Below are 20,195 nucleotides of genomic sequence, written 5' to 3' on the forward strand. Positions count from 1 at the left end.
TGGGAGGGCAGCAGTGAGGCCACAGGCCCCGTGCAGGGCATGAGGACGAACGGCTGAATCTGGACAGACAACAGGCCTATGCAGCCCTCAGGCACACTCTCCCTTATGGTGCTGTATTGGGCCTTCTAGTCTGCGACCTGGCTGCCCACACTTAATGTTCCACAGCTGGTAAACCTCTGGGTCTTCAAGTATTAAAATCCACCCATCCAGCAGGCCTCATCCTAGGTGCTGGGGATACAGTGACAATAAAGATATTCTCCCAGAGATCCCTAGGTGGCTCTCAGCTCAGAGCACTAATAGGATGGGTGAGATAGGCAATACACATGGCTATATCAGAGCATGATCAATGCCATAAAGGAGGATTGCTTTTAAATTGAGAGCAAACAGCTAAGTAGGACACTCAAGGCCCAGTCTGCCTTTGCAGGCTCATTCTCCAGGACTCACTACTCAGACTGTTCCTAAACATGACCCAGGCCCACTCACCTATGGTTTTTGCTCTCACTGTCCCCCTCCTGGGAGTGAGTGTGTACCTTCCATACATCAAGGACCACTTCCAGTGCTGCAGTAACCATCTGCTCAAACGAACCGTGGCAGCCCAGTCCCCAAGAGGAGGGGCTGGGTGAGTCCAGACACTATTATGGGGTGATTAACCTCTGGACACTGGAATCGGACCATCTGGGTTCAAATCCTGCTTCTTACTAACTACCTGATCCCGGTCAAGTTACTTAGCCTCTCTGAACCTCAGTTTCTACATTCTTACAGTCAGGATAATTGGGTGTGTGAGAATCGATTGGTTAACACAATGAAAGCCCTCAGAGCTGCGCCTGGTACTCCATAAGCATGCAAGAAATGTTAGCTATTATTATTACAGCTATTATTAGGAGCCAGCCTGGTGCACTGGTAAACAACTCCTCACACCCAAGCAAAGCTAGTGAGGACACACACCGGCTCAACACACAGCCACACTGGGAGATGGGGCAGGGTGGGGAACCGTGACCCCATTTTAAGTTGAGTGGAGGCTTCAGCGGAGACACAGGCATTCATTCACTTAACAGATATTTTGGGGACACTTTTCACGTGGCAGGTACCTCCTCTCTTTCCATACCAAACTTACTGAACCCTCAGAGGAGGGGCCAAGGGCCCTGGATTTTAAACAAGCCTCCCGAGGTGGTTCTCAGCTTAGGCAAGTCTGGAAAATCCTTGGATCCTAGAATGCTAGGGCAAGCATCTTGCCATATTCCAAGTTGGGGCCTGGGTTTTATGGGGGATACCATCTTTGGTGGCAGATTTGCATAGCAGTTGGCAGCACAGATCCTGGAGGCTGATTAATTGGGTACAAATCTCAGTTTGCTACTCATTGACCGCGTAACCCTGGGGTAAAATGGGGCTAATAGCACCTACAACAAAGTTGTTGTAAGAATTAAATTACTTATTTATGTGAAGTGCTGACACATAGTAACTATTATAAAGTATGAGCTATTATCATCACTGTGCCCCGTCTAGACAAGCATCAGAGAGAAGGCGGGGGTGGCGGATTTGCTACTTTTTACCCCAGGAATGGCTCTGTCTACAGAGTTGGCGGCAGCGGCGTCTGTCTCTTCAGGGAGATTCACCACCTGCTCCCTTCTGCTGGAAGAGCTTTCCCGAGCCAGGGAATTCCCTCCCATAGCAACTAATAGCAGCCCCCAGCCTTCGAATGCCACGTGCTCTGCCCACAGCAGCATAAGTGAGAATCAGATCACATCTCGGCAGAGGCTGGACTGAGAAGATGGGCAGGTTTTGGGGTTGGAGGTGTCCATTTAGGAGGGCTGAAAACAAGAGGTGGGGTGCAGGTCCCAGGGGAGCTCCTCTCCACACCCTGGGCCAGCTCGGGCTGAGGGTGGTGCCCAGGCCACAGGACGTGAGTGTGGATGTGCCGCAGACAGGGGAAGGGTGGGTGCCCAGGAAAGAGAGGCAGGATGCCAGGGCATCTGCCAGCCCTCAGGACGCTCATTTTGGCCCGCTGCCCTCCCACGGCAGGGAGCAGGCAAGTGTTTTGTTTGGGCATTAACTGGGCAGGCTGTGGGAAATAGGCAGCAGGCTTCCTGAGCTGAGCGGGCCTGCTCACAATGGTTACAGAGCTGCCACCTCCCTGTCCTGCTGTCCCTCCCCCACAACTCCATCTCCCTCCCTTGGTCCCTGACTGACCCCCATCCCTCAGCTCAGCCTGGAGGGTCCTTCCCATGGAAGGGCTCACAGAAAGGGGGCACCCCCCTCCCCACCTTCCAGGCTGGGCTTTGAGAAACTCCCTGGTGTTACAGATGAGGAACCGAAGGCCGAGGGAGGGCTGGGACTTCCCAGGGCCTCACAGTGAGTCAGGGGCAAAACCCGGGACTGTAGTTGGGCTCAACTTCTTCCCATGGGAATTCCTCTTTTTGTGTTTTATTTTTTAAAATTCACAAACTAAATCAGAACAAAATGAAGAGAAACTGAAGGAAAACATATGCACACACAAAGGAAACGCACATGTGTGGGCCAGCACAGTTGCAGGCATTTTATATAAACATTCCCATTTAATTCCCACCACACCCTGCAAAAAATCCTTACTCTCCTTTACGGACAAGGGAGCTCAGTTGAAAAGAGGTTTCGGGACTCAGTCAAGAACCCAAAGCTAGGCGGAGAAGGAACAGGACATCTAACTGAGGATTGTCTGACCCCCAAGTCCCCATGGTGTCACCCTTCCACCCAAACCTGACTGCTTTACCCATCAGTCCTAGTTGCCCAGAGCTGTAACCGCAGGATAGCTCCCAGGGGGGAGACCCTCGTCGGAGTCCCACATACTGGTAGGCAGTCAGTCGCTCAGCCTTTTCCAATCTGTCCCAGGATGGGCAGTCACTTGCTCACATAGCTCCTCAGCCCTTGATAGATCGCATACCTGTTACTTCATTTATCCTGCACCCCTCCTCCCCCCAGGACAGAATTTGTGATGTGCCAAAGGTCACACTCAGCAAGTGCCTGGCGAAGATAGGACTAGAACCTTGGTGTCCTGCCTCCTGATGTTAAAACCATGTGACTGCCACCTCCTGGGACAGGCTGTCCTTTCCTCCCCACCCCAAGTTGTAACACTCCCTGACAAGGGTGCCAGCTGATCAGATAATTCCCTGCCCCAGCGCCTGCCTCTCAAGGATTCGCCTCGGGCCTTAGATCCCTTTCACCACCTGGTGGAATTTGGGTCCCTAACTCTCCTGGCCCTACATACCCTAGACTCACTGCTGTGACCTGTGGTTCATGTGTTGAGATTGGGAGCTCCTGGAGTGCAGGGTGTGGATCTCATCCCAGAGACCTGCTTATGCCTGAGCCCACAATAAGGGGGTTGTTGAATGATGTAGGATGGAATCCAAGGTCTAGGTTTGCCATGGACTCACTTTGTGTCCGAGGGTGAGCCCCTGCCCTCTTCTGGTGGCCACAGATCTTGAAGCCTCATTCCAGTGGACTGTGACTGTCTTGGGAGCTGAGACAGGCATACTCCCACAGCAGGCTGACGGTGTTAAGGGGATCAGCTCAGGCAGGAGCAAAGGCCCATATGTGTGCATATGGGTTGGAGGTGGAGGGGGCAAGGTGCCTAGGAAAGAAGGGAGGTGAATGGGAATGGGGTCCACAGACTGCATTGTCTGCAGCAGCATCCAAAGCTAGGCAGGAAGTAGCTGGCCTCTGCCAATGTGAGTGGAGGATAATGACAGAGCAGGAAAGGGAGCAAGCTCTGAACAAAGCTATGAACCCCCCTTCACGAAGGGTAGGCTGGGTGCCTGGGGGCAGTATGGGCAGATGGGATGGTGGCCACCTTCTCGGGAGAGAGCTTTGGGTGGAGTGCCTTTCCTCAGTGCCCACTCTGGACTGGGGTGGGGTGTTGCTCATGTTCTAGCCATGTTTAAGGGCAGCTGCAAACTGGTTTCTCTCGGGAGTCCTGTGGGATACTGGAATAGCTTATCTTCCAATGCCCACTCACAGTGGCATATACCTGCTCCAGGCCAGCTTTCAATCCTGGCTATGACTTAAACTTGGAATCATATTCCTTCTGGGAGATTGCACAGCTGCACACATGCTGGAGGGAAAGCCCAGCTTCAGAGCCAGAGGGAGCCAGGGGCCACCCCTGGCTCTTCTGTCCTAGCTATGTGACCCTGGGCAGGTCATTTCACTCTGAGCCTCAGTCTGTGAAATCTGTGAAATGGGGTCATATATATTATGAGGGGTTGTTGTCAGGGTTAGAAACGATGTAAATGACATGCCTAGTTCAATGCCTGGAACATGGAAGAGCCAGCATAAATTACTTCCTTCCCAGGGTGTGAATCCCATCTGTGGCCTCCTTAAGGAAGAGAGCCAGCACCTGTTTGCACAGCCCCAGGGATGGGGGAGCTCATCCCCTCCAGGTGCGGCTCTGCCTGGAAACCCCCTTCCCTAGATGCAGCTGAGATCTGTCCTAGTTCTGTCTCTGGGGCCACAGTGCATGCTGCTTTGTGGCCTGGGACAGCTCTGTGGCATCTCCCCCAAAGAATTTCAAGCAGCATGGTGGTTGCTTGAGTTTCAGGAGCAAGGCTCTGGAAGTGCCTAGCTTGGTTCAAAGGAGTATATTTGAATTAATTAATTTATTGATTGATGAGAGAGAGAGAGAGATATGGATTTGTTGTTTCACTTATTATGCATTCATTGGTTGATTATTATATGTGCCCTGACCCGGGATTGAACCCACAACCTTGGGGTATCGGGACAATGCTCTAACCAACTGAGCTACCTGGCCAGGACAAAGGGGTATATTTTATATCGGGCTTGCATAAATCACAGAAACCCCTTTCTCCATCCCTGTGAGTTTAGAACGTATGGATTTTACCCTCCCAAGTCTGCTTTTTTTTCCTGTGTGAACTTTCCCAATTCCTTTGAACAGTCACCACAGAAGCAGATGGGAGAACTGGGTTCTGGTCCCAAATCTATCACTTCACGAAAAGTCACTTATTTTCATCGAGTCTCCAGTTCCTCATTTGTAAAATGAAGAAAATAATGCTACCTCATAGAATTACAATGAAGATTAGCTTGAAAAAGTAACATGAAAATTTGGGGTTTGGTAAAGGCACTTGGTAAATATGAAACATATTTTTCAAAATCGTATTTTTGAAAAAGCAGTTAGTAGGTAAGCCCATCTGGAGTTGCCTCGTAGCTTTTTATAACATCTCCAAAGGAAATTATCCCAGAAAGTCAGTGCCATTCCTGGCTCCAGAATAATGGCAAATTAGGTGGAGGATGCCCTCCTAAAGTCATAAAGTGAAGCCCCAGGATTTGACTTAATCTATGAAGAGCCTACTAAGCTCCAGGCTCATTCACTCACCTTATTCTGCAGTTGGGACCAAGGCCCAGAGAAGGCCCAGCAGATCAGTTGGGAGGCTGGATCCCAAGCCTCCCAACATCCAGCACCTTTATACCTCACGCTTACTGCCAGAGGAGGGAGGTGAAGGGAGGATAGTCTCTGGGCCAGACTAGATACACCCAGGACTAGGATGCAGCAAATCTTTGTTAAACACCTTCTATGTGTTTACTACATCTGGGCAGGCACTGTTACCCCCACCCCCTTCCCAAATAAGCCAGTGTCATTCATGGCATGGTTGGTCTGGAACTCAGCGTTAGTGAAGGCCTAGGCTGATGATAGAGTCTTGCTTACCCTTGTATCCCAAGTGTCTGGTACAAGGCTTGGCACAAAACAGGACCTTAGCAAATATTTTTTGAATGAATGATGAACCAGTGAGCACTTATTGAGCACGATGTGCTAGGTTCTGTGGTAGGAGAAATTCTATTTAGTCAACAAGCCTGCAAACTGGTATTATATCCCTATTTTATGAGTGAGGAAATAAAGAGGGGGATTGATTAGCTCAAGGCCTCACAATGAACTGGTGCTGGAGCTGAGACTGGCTACCACTGTCCTGGTCCTGGGCTCTCTAGCCTTTAACCCACAGTTAAAGGTCCTGGGAGCTGGGCCTCCACTCACCTATTTATTCCCTTGCCCCAGGCCTTCTCTGATAGTAGTTGAGGGCTCTGGTGAAGACTTCTGAATGGCTTCAAGGAAACTAGAAATATCAAGTCTGTTCTGCTAGTTCATACACGGCTCTAGATTGAATCTGACTCAAGCATAACTCTGATTCTATCACCTTCTTATCTAAGAATCTAGGCTAACTCAATGTAAACAACCTGGGTTCAAGTTCCACTTCCCCAATTTCTGGCCACGTAGCTTTCAGCAAATTCCGTACTTAGGTCTCTCCAGGCCTCACTCACTCCTGCTTTGTGTGATTACAACACTTCTGAGAGCTTGTGTCTGGGAGACCAACTTCTGATAAAATTATGGGGCAATGTAGTTCATCTTCCACACAGACCTGTGGCTCCGGAAGAGGTATTTTCATTCTTCTAAGGGCCCCAAGGAAAGCGGATACCCCTCCCCCCAGATGGTCTGGACAGAGCGGGAAGGTGGGGAGGGAAGGGAGGAGGGGAGGCAATGCCTGGATGAGCATCCCCATTGGCAAATGAAGCCTGAGCTCACCCAGCCAGTTAGGGGCGGGCAGAGCAGACAGGCCCGAGGTCCTGACTCCCAGACAAGGGCTTCCGTTGCCCCTGCTGCCTCCTCTCCTTTTCCTCATGGTTATCCTCTGAAGGAACGGGCGGAGGAAACAAGTTACAGAGGCAAAGGAAGGACCCTTGGAGCTTGGGAGTGGGGAAGGCAGAGGGGAGGGGGAAGGGGACCGCCTGCTCCCTGGAGGGAGAGCTGCATCTGTTTCTTTATAAAACCCAAAACCCGCTTCGTGACACAGAGATCCTAGTCCTACTATGTGACCGTCAGAAAGTCCTGTCCTCTATGGGCCGTAGCCTCTCCATCTGTGAAATGGGGGCCCTGGCCTTCATGACCTCACTGTTCCCTTCCAGCAGAGTTCATGCTCTCTGGCCTGAACGCCCCGTAGCTAGCGGAGGGCCGTCGGTGTTTTTCTTTGCAGGGCAACTAGACACCGCCCCCCCCCCCCCGCCCCCGCCCCCAGTAACAGGCACCTGCGGGCCACTGCGAAAGGATTTGTTCAAACTCCATCCGCTCGCCCGGGGGAGAGGCGTACTGGAGGACCCCAGAAGTAGCAGAAAACACAACTCTCCTCCTGCCCTCCCCTCATTGTGAAAACTTCACTGCCAGCGTCCAGGTGCCCCCGATCCCACATGAACCCTGCAGTCGCCAAAGCCAGCGGGGGCAGGGGCGGCTGGTGCGCGTGCGTCGCCGCAGAGCCCCCACTCGCCCACGTGCGCGCCCCCGCGCGGAGGTGCGCGCCGCGGCCGGCTGGCGGGAAAGCGCGCGGGAAGCCCCCGGCGGCTCCCGGTGTGGGGGAGGGAGGGCTGGAGGCGTCCGGAACGTGCCACTCGGGGAGAGGACGGGGGGATTTTCGTGCTCGACTAGCGTTTCTGCCCTTCCTATTTGCTGACAGGCCCGTTAGTTTCCCCCCGTCCCCGCCACGAAACCGAGCCCCACGCCGCGGCCACGCTCGCCCTCTGCAACCCAGCTCTGGCCCGAGCGGTCTCCGCCGCCGCCGGAGTGGGGCGCTGCGCCGCGCGGTGGGGCCGGAAATTCCCGCGGCCCGAGTGGAGGAGCCGGAGCCGAGAGCGTGGCGCCGCCTTCCACCTCCCCGCGCTGGGCGGGGGCGTTGGGCCCAGTGAGGGCCGGGCCGCCTGAGTTGGGGCCGAGGGAGCCCGAGTCTGCGAGGAGCCCGAGCCGGCGGCGGGCGGGGAGCCGGAAGGCACAGCTGCTCCTCCGGAGCCGCTCGGCGAGCCGGGAACCCTTGCGCCCCAGCTCCTGGCCCCCGCCCCCTCGCGGTCTCCGCCTCCTGCGCGCACACACCCCCCGGGCCGCTGGAGCCCCAGGCCTGCCCGGCTCCTCCTTCTCTTCACTCTCGCCCGTGACCGGGTCCTCCTGCCGCCCGCCCGCCCGCCCTGCTCCCTCCGGGGCGAGTCCTCGTCCTCGTCCTCAAGCTCTCCTTTCAAACACGCACGCTTGCTGGGCCGGTCCCTCTTCTCGGCCCTTCTCCTTTCTCTTACCCCAGCTAACGCCGCCGTCGGGGGAGGATTGATGTCCCTTCAGCATCATGCAGCCGCCGCCGAGGAAGGTGAGGGTGCTGGAGGGAGGCTTTGGGGCTCTGGGGGGAATGCGTCCAAGGAGCGCGGCTGGGGCGATCGCTGCGACCCCTCCCCCTTTCCGCAACGGGCCGTGCCCGCGTAGCCTCTGGCTTGTCACCGAGTTGCTGCCGGTTCCAGACGGGTGAGGTGCCTTTCCGATGAAGGGGCGGCCGGGGTTCGCCCTCTCCACCGCGGTTGACCCCCAGACGTCTCACAAGAGTTTCGGGTGCACATTTGTGTGTGTGTGTGTGTGTGTGTGTGTGTGTGTGTGTGCTCGCGCGCGCATGGCAGTGCTGCTCGCTGCAAAGTGCATTCTCGGGGCTGCACTGAGGGGAGGCGGGGGAGCCCTTGCAGCTTTGCAGAGCCCTGTGCTTGTGTGATTGTTTAGTCTGCACCAGGTTGGAGCCCTCCAGCCGCTTGTCGCCATCCTCGCCGGTTTGCAGATTTGCAGGGAATTTGTTTCCAGCCTAGCCTTAAGGTCTGGCCTGCTTTTCCCACGGGGCGGGCCGAAAAGAAGTTGGAATAGTCATCGCCCCCCATCCTAGGGATAAACAACGTTTTAAGCATTGACCAGTCTTGCCATTCTCAACCCCCCCCCCCCCCCCCCACCCCCATCCCCCTTCCCGTTCCGTTCCTCGGGTAGGGGACCTTGGAGGCGGTGGCAGTGCCCCTGGGAGAATGAGAATCCGGCGGTGCATGGCGTGTATCGCGATCTGGGCTTGGGGTGGGAGTGACGGGTCTCCGGGGTTGTCAGCAGCCTCCCTGGCTGCGCCCCTTTGAGAACCGCCTCTCTGCCCTCTTCTCCAGCTTTCCCCAGGGCTGAGGCTGTGTTCTTGTCTTTTTAATCCTGCAGATGGTTACTCAGTGTCTACTCTGGGCGCTGGGTGGAGGAGGCTGTTCTGTCCTCCCCTCGTGGGCAAACATTTACTGAATGCCTCACTTGTGTCTTCTTCCTTTTCTTTGTTTTCTTCCCTTCCCTTCCCTCTTCTCTTCTCTTCTCTTCTCTTCTCTTCTCTTCTCTTCTCTTCTCTTCTCTTCTCTTCTCTTCTCTTCTCTTCTCTTCTCTTCTCTTCTCTTCTCTTCTCTCTCTTCTTCCCTTCCTCGCCCTGCCCTTCCCTGCCCTTCCTTTCCCTTCTTAATCCGGATTTCTCCAGTTATGCGTCTTTTTTCTTTCACACATGTACCCCCACCCTCCGAGTAGTCCCGCTGCCACGGGGGGTGGGAGGGGGCGTTTCCAGGCCCACTGGACCTGGAACCCTGGGGTGCCGGCCTGGCGGGCGAGGCACTGGCCAGCTTGCATTTGCTGTTCTAGCTGTTTGAAGTGGAGCCGCCACAGGAACCGGCTTGCTGGGGAGGCTTTAAAAGCATTGCATATCCTAGAAGGTCACTTTTGCTTTCTCCTTTGTGAGAAAGAGATTGTGATTTGATGCGCTGTCAGCAAGTGGAGGGCATCATCCTGAGACAGTGTGCTTTCTCGCAGCCATTATGGAATAATTTATGTAGTCGATTCAAGCATGTAACTTCATTATTGTGTACATTTCAGTCATTATATATTAGGCATTCTTATAAACTCCTTTCTCCCGGTTCCACTCTGCTCACCATTTCTGGTGGTTAATGTCTTTGAATCCTTTTTGGAAGAAATAGAAGACAGAGTCTTAAAACTTTAAGAAGACCTAGATATCTACTGAGCTCGTGCATGAAGTAGGATGATTGGCAGTTTATTTTGCACCTCTTTAATCTGTAGTTTTTATATTTGTGTATTTATATTTAACCTGTTTCCGCTTATTTGTCTAGAATTTTTATTAAATTTCTTTAGTTAACAAAATTAGGTGACAAATACTGGCTTTATGGCAGTGGTTCTCAACCTTACTAATGCCGCGACCCTTTAATACAGTTCCTCATGTTGTGGTGACCCCCAACCATAAAATTATTTTCGTTGCTACTTCATAACTGTAATTTTGCTACTGTTATGAATCGTAATGTAAATATCTGATATGCAGGATGTATTTTCATTGTTACAAATTGAACATAATTAAAGCATAGTGATGAATCACAAAAACAATATGTAATTATATATGTTTTCCGATGGTCTTAGGCGACCCCTGTGAAAGGGTTGTTGGACCCCCAAAGGGGTCGTGACCCACAGGTTGAGAACCTCTGCTTTATGGTCTTCAGGGGAGAGGTGAGCAAGAGATATATATTCTGACAAGCATTTAGTATTTTCCTTAAGTAGTTTTTGTTGTTGTTAAAGTTGCAGTAAGGTCTTCATAAATACATGGTATATTTTAGGTGAAAGTTACACAAGAACTGAAAAACATTCAAGTTGAACAGATGACAAAACTTCAAGCCAAACATCAAGCAGAATGTGACTTGCTTGAAGATATGAGGTAAGGTTATAGTAACTAGTTTGAACTTCTATATCTGTTTCAAAGAACCTTTTAGTTACCAAACCCCAGGAACTGATGATGGAATTTCCTTTTGGATTTCCTGCTTTAAGGCTGTTAGAGCTTTGACTCAGCTAGAAATTATTACTGGAACTAACACAATCCAAGCTTTTTTTCTTTTAGTGGGGGAACCTATAACATACACATACTATTATGAAAAAACAAGGGTCTTAAAATTTACCTGTCAAAATATAGTCATTGAAGTAGAAATTCTTATTTAAATAATCTTTCTACTGAATTGTAACATTTATTGACCTTTAAAATTTCACACAGATTTTTAGAGTAACACCTCTGGTTAATGGTTAATATCTGGGGGTGAGCCAGTCAACCTCAGCTGATTATATATACTGGCATTATTTGTTAGAACATGACAAATATCACTTTGTCTTTGAACATTAAATTCAGTGGAAAATGTATCCTATTTTATCATTAAAGTTACCTTGTTTCATATTCACAGTAACTTTAAATTTAAAAGATAAGACATTGTGTCAGCATTGTGAAAATCAGTATCTTTCTTTATAGAGGGAAGCATAACTCATTTTATTGAAAGAAACACCATTTTATTTCACAATCCTATAGTACAAACCGATAGTTTAGCCACCATACCTTGGTAAAGGGTGGAAAATGCTTTGCATGTTGAAACAGCATGGCTACAATTCTTATTTCCCTTTAGTAATATGTTTGTCAAATTGGAACTGGGTCTAAGCCTCATCAGTTGCCTGTTTTTCCTATGGTGCACAACTTTATGTTGGTTTCATGAAAAGTATAAACTATATGTTGTTATAATAAAATTATATGTGTTTGGGTAGCTGAATTGTTTATAGCCCAAAGATTTTGATTTAAAGAGTTCCTTTTTCTCCCCCATGTTTAATTTATTAGGTACTATTTATGGGTATTTCTACTGTATACCTATATTTTCAGGGTTTCTACCTAAGACATACAGTCTCCAGTCTTGGATGTACCAAGATCATTGTTCTTTTTAAATTCTGTATTTATTTCTTTTACTTTTCTTGTGGCCACAAGGAAATTTTTAGATTTAAATAATTCCTGTACAAGATACCTGATACTCTTCATGTGGTTAAAAATTTAAAGTTTTTAACATCTATTAAGTGAACTAAGGTATTTTAGTAGAAATCTCTAGATGAAGACAGTAAATTTTCAGAAGCACCTTAGGAAGGCAAAATTAGTGTGTAAGTAAAGATACCCTTTGGGTTTTGGGTGGTCAGTGGTCATTAAGTCCTGTTGATTGTATCTTATAAAGACTTCTTGCTTGCATTTAAAAAAAATGTTTCCTTCATTTCCTGTAACTTGGTACCAGAGCTTATGGTCAAATATATGGATACAGAATCACTGTCAAATTGATGTAAGTTGTTGTTTGTATTATTGCTGACCCCATCACATTTTACTTGCATTATTGCAGTAATCTTTTCCTATCTTCTAACCCCTCTCCCCCAATCCCTCCTTTTAAGTCTTATCACCAGTTAGCTTTCAAAAAACATTGCTTATTGTATATCAGGTTCTCTGTGGCCTTCTGGATAAAGACCAGACACCTTGTCATGGCCTTCTGCAACCCAGCTACAAGCTTCCTTTGCTGACTCAATTACTACCGTGTCATGCCCATGCATCCTTCCTGCTTAATCTCCCTGCCCCGGCCCCTCAGGACTTTTGGTTGCCTAATTGTGTTTTCTACGTTCATGCCTTTGTAGTGTTGTTCTCTTTGCCCTGCTGTGTCGTTCCTCCAGCTTTTTCACCTGGCAAATCCTGGTTACCATTACGTGTATAAGTTTGTTGTTCTCTGTGATCTCAAAGAATTTTGACTTTGTACATGTTTCTGGCTCTCCTCTTCATGAGAATTCCTTTAAGTTAGGGTCTAAATTACTTGTGTCTTTGTACCCTTTATTTAGGCTGGCAGAACTGATAAATTTAATTGCATCTTTTTTTTTATTTTTGATTTTTAGAGAGAAGAAGAGATAGATAGAGAGATAGATAGATAGATACATAGATATGAGAGAGAAACATCAATTGGTTGCCCCTCATACGTGCCGACTGGGAATTCAACCTGCCAGCCTTTGGTGTGTGGGATGACACTTCAACCAACTGAGCCACACCACCAGGCTGCACCTTATTTGTTTTTAAGTGTGATATTTTATAAGCTCATTTATAGGAGCTATAGTCTGTTGAGCTTGGGTTATACTTTGATTTACATGAGCACTTTAAAATGTACTGTGCTATTGGATGTATAGTATATCTGTATTTATATTCAATGTGTAAATACAGAGATTGTTGGTGCTGCAAGAATTAATGGGTTCTTCATTATTTTGAAGGAGTTAGTGCATTCTTCTTTTATAGTAAATTAATAGAATGAATTCCTTCACTCCTATGTAGCTGTGAGCAGAATACTATATTACTTACTAAAATATGAGTTTAGGTTTGCCTTTTTTAAAAATTGATTTCAGAGAGAGGAAGGAGGAGGCAGAGATAGCAACATCAATGATGAGAGAGAATCATTTGTCCGCTGCCTCCTGTGTACCTCCCACTGGGGAGCAAGCCCTTAACCTGGGCACATGCCCCAACCAGGAATCAAGACCAGGAACCAAACCGTGACCTCTTGGTTCAGAGGTTGACGCTCTACCACTGAGCAGCCCCAGCCAGGCATTTTTTTTTGCTTTCAATGATAATACTGAATTTGAGGTTGAAAATTGCCTGCTCTTTAGTATTCATGATAACTTTAGTTGCTTGAGGAGGGAGGAGGTCTGGCTTTTCTGGTCTGTTGTAGCAAGTGGAATGACCTTTTAAAAATTCATTAGAAATCTCTGAACTGGGGTTTTTGTATATGTTATTTTGAAAAGGATCTTGACTGCTTTCCTGCTTTTCCCTTTTTTAAAAATATTTTTTATTGACTTTTTACAGAGAGGAAGAGAGAGGGATAGAGAGTTAGAAACATCAATGAGAGAGAAACATCAACCAGCTGCCTCCTGCACACTCCCTACTGGGGATGTGCCTGCAACCAAGGTACATGCCCTTGACTGGAATCGAACCTGGGACCTTTCAGTCCACAAGCTGATGCTCTATTCACTGAACCAAACCTCCCTCCTCTCCCAGACCCTGCAGACAGCACTCCTTTTAACCCACGGCCCCCCAGTGTTATTACTCAATTTAAGTTAGTATGAATTTATTCAAAAAGATGCAAATAGTATATTATTCTTAATATAAAGAAATTAGTAGTAGAAACATTTTTATGACTTTAAAAAAAGTTAAAAAAGAAAAAAAAACCAGAACACATTAAGCTGTAAATAGAATTTTATGCTTGGTTATTGGTAGTTCTTATCCCTCTCCCCTCTGTTGATCGTTTGGAATTTTGAAGGGAGGAAACCCATTATAATATATATTTTTTCCTTTGCTCTCTTCCTCTTTTTCAGTTCATTAGTTTCAGGGATACATTTGGAAGCTGGTGTGTTGGGAGTAAAGTATTGGAAGGAGAGATAACTCATTTGTTATTAATCAGGGACATTCCGTGCTTTGGCGAGATTCTATTCTGAAGTGTTTCCTGTTGACTTTTGCTGTCAGTAGTAGACAAGCACACTTCACTCTCTTTTTAATCATTTTTTCCTCTCTTTGCTTTCTAAGGCCACTCATAAGTAAGTTTCTAAATGCTGTAGCATGTATTATTTATTAGTGTTATGTATTTTGTATTGTTTATTACTATGATGTGCTCTCAGTAAAGAAAGTTCTTTGCAAGCACCCACAATGTGAAGAAATACCTTCCTTTTTAGCAGACATTTTTAGGGTGTCATTATATAATATGGAAAAATTATGGAATTTTAGAGTCAGGTGGATACTATCATATTTGTTGATTTTTACAGATGAAAATGGAAACTGAGGCACAGTGAGATGAAATGAATCATATTATGGAGGACCCTGAGATGGTTCTCCTAGTTTCTAGACTAGTGCACTTATCTGTATTTCCCAAGTTTTTTAACCAAAGAACTCATCATGGTCTCATTTTTTGGGAAACATTTTGCCTTTTAAAAAGTACATTTTAACTAATAGTTTGTTTTCCTATTTTTTACTTCTCATACCTTAAGCTGTCAGTCAGCTTTGAATCATATTTTAAAACTACTAACATGAAACTAGCCAGAAGGCAGATACCTAAAACCTTGCCTCAGAGAAGGCTGAGTGTATGGTTTCTCTCAGATGTTCTGAAAAACTGAAACTGGCTCAAGAAGCACCTGTCCTTCCTTTGTTGACACCTGGAGGTCTAACGACACCAAGTAAGGAATTACTATACTATATGATACTTTCTCTAAACTGTAGTTTCTTTAGCGGTAATCTGGTCTAGAGGAATTTTTAAAAATAGGTTTATTGAGATATAATTCACATAACATACAATTAATCCATTTAAAGTTTTTTAGTGTATTCATAGGGCTGTACAGCCACCACTACACTTGAACTTTAGAAGATTTTTGTCCTGCCTGAAAGAACCTCTGATTGGCCCGTGTGGTTCAGTGGTTGATTCCTGGTCAGGGCACATGCCCGGGTTGCAGGTATAATTCTCAGTAGGGGGCCTGCAGGAGACAGCAGATTGATGTTTCTCTCTCATTGATGTTTCTGTTTCTCTCCCTCTCCCTTCTTCCCTCTAAAAAATCAATAAAAAAAAAAAATTAAAACCACAAAAAACTGTACTTCTCTAGCCCTAAGCAATTACTTGCTCTCTATATAGAAATGGAATCTATATAAATGGAATCATACAATATGTGGTCTTTTTTGACTGGCTTTTACTTGGCATAATATTTTCAAGGTTCATCCATGTTGTGACATCAGTACTTCATTCCTTTCTGTTGCCCAATAATATTCCATTATATGGATATACCACAATTTATTAATCTAGTCATTAATCGATGGGTTGTTTGGCTATTATTAATAATGCTTCTTTGAACATGCATGTACAAATTTTTGTGTGTAATGTTTTTATTTATCTTGGGTATATACCTAGTGGTGGAATTGCTGGATTATATGGTAACTCTGTGAGGATCTTTCAAACTGTTTGCCAAGGTGGCTGTACCATTTTATATTCCCACTAGCAATAATGTATGAAGGTTCCAGTTTCTCCACATCTTTGCCAATGCTTGTGGTCTGTCTTTTGATTATAGAATTCTAGTGTGTGAATGGTATCATATTGTGGCTTTGATTTGTATTTTCCTAATAGCTTATGATTTTGAGCATTTTTTCATGTGCTTATTGGCCATTTGTATATCTTCTTAGGAGAAATGTCTGTCCAAATCCTTTGCCCATTTTTTTTAATTGAGTTATTTGTTGTTTTCTTATTGAGTTATGAGAGTTCTATATACATATATATAAAATATATACACATACATATGTACATAAATATATATGTAAATATAAATAAATAAATATATATAATCAGCTTATGGTTTGCAAATATATACTGTATTTGCAGTATTTTCCCACTCTGTGGGAGAATCACCTGAGGTGATTTTTACATTCACTGAATTTTGGGAACCACTGAAGTGGTGGAAAGAAGAAGGACTTTGAAAGTAGACCAGAGATTGAAGCCCAGCTCTGCCACTTATTAGCTGGGTTATCTTCGGCAAGAGACTAAGGTTCTCTGAGCCTCATATTTTATGTATATAAAGCAAGGTTCATGCCCACCTTTTTGCTTTTCTGTAAGAGTTGAATGAGATACGTGAAGTGCCCAGTGTGGTAGGTATTCAGCATTGGGAACTACTATTAGTGGAAATTGAAGGCGGGGAAGGATGTTGTCTTATTCAAGGTAACAGAAAAACTCATTGTTTCATTACTTCTAGAGAAGCACTGTTTTTACATTTTTACACTTTTGAAATCCAGATACTTCTTACAGTTGCTTTTGGCCATGATGCAGTTGTCATTGTCTCTTTAGGCAGAGAACTTGCAGAATAGGTATCAGCAGGCTTGGAAGAAAATCCCAGAGATAAAGGTTGGAATACAAATCTTGGAGCACCTGGGCTTTTGGTGACACAGATTATGGTATTCTGTGGAGTCCTGGCCAGTGTGGCTCAGTTGGTTGAACGTTGTCCCGTGTATCAAAAGGTTGGTGGTTCGCACCCTCGCTGGTTTGGCTCAGTGGATAGAGCATGGACCTGCTGACTGAAGGGTCCTGGGTTTGATTCCAGTCAAGGGCACATGCTCGGGCTGCAGGCTCAATCCCAGTAGGGGGCATGCAGGAGGCAGCCAATCAATGATTCTCTCTCATCATTGATGTTTTGCTCTCTCTCTCCCTCGCCCTTTCTCTCTAAAATCAATAAAAATATATATTTTTTAAAAAGGTTGCCAGTTTGATTCCCGGTCAGAGCACATGCCCAGGTTGTGGACTTGATCCCCAGTTGAGGTGCATGTGGGAGGTATCCAAATGATGTGTCTCTCTCACATTGATGTTTTGCTCTCTCCCATTCTCCCTCTCCCTTCTTCTCTCTCTAAAATAAATGAACACAACAACATATGATTTTGTGTGGGAAAACATGGGTATTGACTAATTCAAAAGAGTTTAAGACTAAATGTGGCCAGGTTATGCACCAGTTTATTTTATCTTTTAGAAATTATGCACAAGAGTAATACATGCTAAAAGTATAAGTTTAAAAGTTATTTTCAATAAGAATAAATAAAAATAGTAAGTGTCAGGCCATTCTATCAATTTAATTGGCAGCATTTTTCCGTAGTGGAACATAATGTGTCTTTCAATTGGTGGTATTTTAGATATGATAAAAACTGGAAGCAGCAGATCAGGTACTGGACTCTGGTCTTTTCTTCACTTACTCGGCAATCATTGTTGCTTCTCAATCTAGTATTCTTTCAGACTAGAACTTAAAAGAGATGCAGACCATGAGATGGAGAATCTTTTAAAAACAGGGTTACAAAGAAAAAGATAAGTAGGACCATAAATATTTCTTTGAGAGAGAGGGGAGAAAAAAGATGACCTGATTTTAAAATTAAAAGAAAACCTGAAACTTAACTGACTAAATGAATTTAAGTTTTAAATATATACTTCCACATGATGGTCAGTTGTGGAGGATACTAAGAATAGGAGATACAGGAGCTCCAGTGGCGCAATCAGTTAGCGCGCGGTACTTATACAGCAGTGCTTGCGGAGAATAGGAGATACAAACTAGGCAGAGGAAGAAAGAGGGAAATAGAGTTTTGTCACAGACCACTGCTTACTTCCACTGAAAGAGTCAGGTTTTAATAATACCTCTTCCTATTACTATTTAATAACTTATGAACTCATAAGCCATTGTTCATAAGTCCTTATGTACTCCTAAAATTTGAAGATTTGGTTCTGAACGGGATAGCCACTGCAGCCCACTTCGGGGAGAAGTTGCTTTATGATTTATAGACTTGAATGGAGGATACTTTCATGAACCAGATGGAATTAAACTAGGGACTAATAATGAATGTTACCTACCACTTGGGTTAAGAATAGAGGGGTTGAAGAATGTTTGTGTGCGCCCTTTCTTGATTTGGTCTTTTTGGCCACACCCAAATTTCTCTTATTTGTCCTTCCCTGCTTTCAGATGAACCACTTCACTGCATATTAATGCTTTCACAATCTAACCCCATTTACACCCTTAACTTTTCTTAAGTAGGAGAGATGGTGAAGGTGATCTGTGTGGTAGGGTAGCTGTGATATACTTCAACTAGCACTAGCTTAGAGGCATACAACCTAGCTTGAATTCTAGTTCTTAATCTCTTATTAACTGTGTGACTTTGGCCACAAGTCACCTAAATTTCTCTGAGCTTCATGTTTCTCATCAGTAGAATGGTAATAATTATATTTTATGGGATTATTTTAAAAATGAAACACAGTAATGCATATAAAGACTCTCTTGCATAGTGTCTGGAACATAATAGATGCTCAGTAATTGCATGTGGACTGTGATTTTAGTTGTGAACATCAACTCAGAAATTATGTCTGTGACTTGTCATCCCCTAAGGCAGTGAGTCTCAACCTTCCTAATGCCGAGACTCTTTAATACAGTTCCTCATGTTGTGGTGTCCCCCAAGCATAAAATTATTTTCGTTGCTACTTCATAACTGTAATTTTGCTACTGTTAGGAATTGTAATGTAAATATCTGATATGCAGGATGTATTTTCATTGTTACAAATTGAACATAATTAAAGCATAGTGATTAATCATAAAAACAATATGTAATTATATATGTGTTTTCTGATGGTCTTAGGCCACCCCTTGTGAAAGGGTCGTTCGACCCCCAAAGGGGTCGCGACCCACAGGTTGAGAACCGCTGCCCTAAGGAATTAACCTGTAGATTAAAAAATGTAATGGACCTCAAAGATAAACTGTTCAAGTGATTCTAAAGAATTTCCTTCACCAAATTCAGCAGTCCTGGGTACTATCCATCGCTCTGTGTGTTGGTAATGATTCTCCTCACTATTGCTGGATGGGTTCTGCAACTCCAAGCATGATATTCTCATGCAACAATGTTATGTGGAAGAAGAGGAGGGAAGGACAGTGTCTCCTTATGCAGATTTTCCCTCCCTTCCTCCCCTCCTCCTTTCCTTCTATTAGTGAAGACAATTTCTATGAGAAATTATCCCAGCAGACTTTCCCTTATATCTCATTGGCTGAGTTTGCTTCGTATGCCCGTGCATGCTTAGCTGCAAAGGAGGCCGGGGATGTGATTATCTTCTTGTAGAGGTGGTTTTTGCCAGCAAGAAATAGGTGTTGGTTACCAGTAATACGGCTTTTGCCACATTACTGTCTGGCCAGTTTGCCACAGGGACTCATTTCTCATTTACTCCTAGTGCTGGCCATAAAAGTGTAAAAAATATTGTGGGGTTAGATTGTGAAAGACACAGCTAGAATTCCAGTTGTCCCAGACAGATTGGGAATAAGAAACTCTTTAGAAACCTTGTATCTCCTCCTTCCAACTACTTTTGAATTAAATGTCTTGGGTCAGGAGTAGGTTTTTGTATTGCCGTAGGTAGGCCAGAGGCCAGGAGTCTCTTAGGATTCTCCTCTTAGGAGTGCGGGAGTGGTTAAATATCGTGTCGCTTTTGGTCTTCTGATAATTTGGAGAAATGGTGCCTGAGGGCCCACCAGGCAGTTGTATTTTTGCTGCATTCCTGTACTTCTCGGGTGAAAGCATTAATATGTAGTGAAGTGGTTAATCTGACAGCAGGGAAGGACAAATAAGAGCAAAAATACTCCTAGCTGAATAATTTGTCCCTTGATTGAGGATTGTCCATTTAGTCTTGAAAGTATAAAGTCTTTTACCTGAGGAGCCCAGTGGTGGTAAGTCAGTGTTTTTCTTTGTAAATTCTTCGAATGTTCACTTGAATCCCACAGATGCTGTTCTGTTTTGCTGGTGTCAGTGTTCAGGAATGATCTGCTGCATAAGCAGGAGTGAGTTTCTAAGTCTGGATTGTGCTGTTGGCTCTTCAGTGATTAATTTGGGAACTAGGCACAGAAACTTGTAACCCTCGGCTTTGTTCCACTGCTGCAGATTTCCTGTCATGTGCTGGTCAGGACTAACTAAACAGAACTTGGCTGATATTCTTATTTCATTTTATTGTGT

The 20,195-nt window shown here is 45.4% G+C and overlaps 1 protein-coding gene across 2 annotated transcripts in view; it reads left to right on the forward strand.

The window, feature by feature from the left end:
- The first annotated feature begins 7,583 nt into the window (after positions 1 to 7,583).
- Positions 7,584 to 20,195, forward strand: part of FCHSD2 (FCH and double SH3 domains 2) — a 178,275-nt gene continuing 165,663 nt past the window's right edge. The window contains exons 1-2 of one of the 2 annotated variants that reach the window (XM_059708535.1): positions 7,584 to 8,153; positions 10,453 to 10,550. In XM_059708535.1, coding sequence (XP_059564518.1) covers positions 8,133 to 8,153; positions 10,453 to 10,550 — 119 coding nt within the window. In that variant the 5' untranslated portion in view covers positions 7,584 to 8,132. Of the gene's footprint in view, positions 8,154 to 10,452; positions 10,551 to 20,195 lie in introns of those variants that run through there. The other variant, XM_059708536.1, reaches the window with a different exon arrangement.

The sequence above is a fragment of the Myotis daubentonii genome, chromosome 9, assembly GCF_963259705.1.
Source record: "Myotis daubentonii chromosome 9, mMyoDau2.1, whole genome shotgun sequence".
Lineage (NCBI taxonomy): Eukaryota > Metazoa > Chordata > Mammalia > Chiroptera > Vespertilionidae > Myotis > Myotis daubentonii.